The 2916-nt window shown below is 34.1% G+C and overlaps 1 protein-coding gene across 1 annotated transcript in view; it reads left to right on the top strand.

Moving 5' to 3' along the window:
- The first annotated feature begins 2497 nt into the window (after positions 1-2497).
- Positions 2498-2916, top strand: part of LOC106293405 (probable 9-cis-epoxycarotenoid dioxygenase NCED5, chloroplastic) — a 6370-nt gene continuing 5951 nt past the window's right edge. Inside the window, exon 1 of the mRNA XM_013729085.1 lies at positions 2498-2572. Within this exon, the coding sequence (XP_013584539.1) occupies positions 2544-2572 (29 nt within the window). The 5' untranslated portion in view covers positions 2498-2543. The remainder of the gene's footprint in view (positions 2573-2916) is intronic.

The following is a 2916-nucleotide window of genomic DNA, read 5'->3' on the forward strand; positions in this document are numbered from 1 at the left end:
ATAGCATTTTTAATTATGTGCTATTAAATATATGTCTATTAAACATAGGGGTGGGTGTTCGGGTACTCGTTCGGGTTCGGTTTGGATCTAATCGGGTTTCGGGTTTTCGGGTTTAAAGATTTCAGCCCCATTCGGATATTTCTAAATTTCGGTTCGGGTTCGGTTCGGGTTCGGATAACCCATTTAAATTATTTTTAAAATTTTAATATTCATTATATGCTTAAAATTTCTCAAAATCTATAAAACAAAATAATATATTTCGTATAAATTTGTATACTATATGTCAAAATACCTAAAATTAACATATAAATTATTTTGATTTGAATATTTGGATATAAAATCAATAGATATTTTAAGCATTTTAGTGTTTTGAATATATTTTAGCTATTTTAGACATTTGCTTTTGACTATTTATGCATATTTTCAAGCATTTTAAACAACTTAAAAGTATCTTATATATTTTGGATGTTTTTAATATATATTAAATCTAAAAATAAGTAATATATTTAGGTATGTAAGTCTATTTCGGTTACATTCGGGTACCCGAGATACTTCGGTTCGGATCGGATTCGGTTTCGGTTATTTAGATACCAAAATTTTGAACCCGTTCGGATATTTAATCAATTTCGGTTCGGATTTGGTACTATTTTTTTGGATCGGGTTCGGTTCGGTTCTTCGGATCTGGGTTTTTTGCCCAGCCCTAATTAAACATATGTTATTATAGACGTTTCACCTTAAGTGTTATGTAAAATATAGTAAGAGGAAAAGTGAAACAAGTACGAGAGGGAAAATCAATTATTTTTCCGCTTTAGATATGCATAGCGTTTCAAAACTAAAAGTGCTATGTATACTATGTCCGAAAAGTGTTTTGGAGAAATTAAAATCGGACCAACCTAACATAGCGTTTGTATTTTCGCAAACGCTATCTAAAAGTAAGAGATATGTCAACAATAGCACAATCGAAAAAAACGCTATCCCGATCTGCTATTCAAACCCATTTTTCTTGTAGTGATTACTATAGCAAAAACAGATAGGGAGAAAGTGAACATATGTTTCAGTAAAAGAATCAGTTTGAATCTTACTATAATGATTAGACCGTTTTACTACGTACCTAGGTTGTTATGGATCTAAACGTATACATTAAATATTCTCTATCGTTGTATTTTAATATTGAAAGTGTACGGTTCAAATTAATCTTCACAAGTTATCATGCTAGTGAAACTTTCGAGCTTTTTCATATGCAGAAAATCAGAAAGGCATCTGATTTATCGTATGTTGCGTGTTAATTGACTATATGTGTTTTGTGTTACAGACAATCAAATTTATTTTTCATAAACCAATATATTTTGTGTGAATTTAGGAATTTTGTAGCAAAATTAATACAGTATTTTCTGAAAAGATACATTGACGTAACATCACGTGCATGGTTAGGCAGCGGGCCAGCTTCACCCGGGAGGTTTTTCCCTGAGCCCGAAGGCCCAGTACCCACTTTAGTGACAGGGATGAGCAGTTCGCCTCCGGCTGGCGTCGAACCCGGAAGCATGACAATTGGCCCCCAAAGCTCTAACCAGTAGAGCTGACTCATCCCGTCGAAAAACAATGTTGACAATGTTGCATACGCAAAAATAATGTTGACAAGGCTCTAACCAGTAGAGCTGACAATGTTGCATACGCAAAATAAGACAATTGACTGCAAAAACAAATAACTAAAAATATATGAAAGATAAGAAAGGCCTATAAACACCTGCCAACCACAGAAGATAGAGGAGACACCTGACAAACGTACCGAGAACCATTGGCAAAAGGCTGAAGAAGGGACGATCAAAGTCCAAAAGAGTAGCCTGAGACCAACTCACGGAACCAAAATCAGGCGAAAACTTGGAACCTTTAAACCCCTTCATTACAAAGGAAACCGCAATACTACTGCGTCACAAGTCCAAAACATCATTAGCATCGATCGACTACACCAAAACAACGCCGACAATACCCTTAAAAACCCTAAACCAACTGCATAGGAGAAGAGAGTCAGAGCTGTGTGAACTGCATAGCTCACACTAACCAGAACCCACTACCATCTTCAAAAAGGGGAAACAATTAGGAAAATCCAGTTTTGTCGTGATATTTTCTTGGAAAACTCCAGTTCTTGAGAGGAAACCACCAATTCTGAACGACATAAAGTTACTGACGTGAGAAGGACCACCAGAATCTGTAGTCAACCAAAAAGGCTATGATCCCTCTTACGGTAATAAATTAATTTACCATGAAGATTCTCGACTATATGCAGTATGTAACTCTTGATACATCATAATGTAATTATGTCAAAAACTGATTGGTGTTAAAAATGTCTATTCAGTTGGAGTCAAATAAAAAAAGTATATAATAACATAGTATTTCATATTTTAATATGCGATTACTTTTCCTTATTTTATGAAGAAAAAACATTATTATATTTGATTTTCGTAGTCCAACCTCAGAAGAAAGTCTATATATACTCAATCTCTCTCACTCTCCATTTCTCAAAATCTCTCAACTCTCTTTCTCCCATGGCTTCTTCTTACATAATATCACCAAACTGTTGGGAAAATTACCCAATATCGATGAGATGAAGATGAGATTAGACAACTAAAAGATTTAAGAAGAAGACTCTTTATAATTTTTGAAAAGGTTTACAAAGATTTTGTTTTGAGAACTCTCTCTTACAAATGTTTTCTCTCTTTGTTTTCTTGATGTGGGATGATTACAAATGGTGCCAAGCACCCCTATTTATACAAGTGGAGGAGCACACTCCAACAAGTTCTAGATTTCTCTAAATTATTATTTATTTCAAAATATCTAACTCCATAACTTTTTCTCTTCTTCTACACAATTCTTCTTCTACACACTTCTTCATCCTTCTCCATTTTTCTCTACATATCT

Source organism: Brassica oleracea, chromosome C5 (assembly GCF_000695525.1).
Source record: "Brassica oleracea var. oleracea cultivar TO1000 chromosome C5, BOL, whole genome shotgun sequence".
NCBI lineage: Eukaryota > Viridiplantae > Streptophyta > Magnoliopsida > Brassicales > Brassicaceae > Brassica > Brassica oleracea.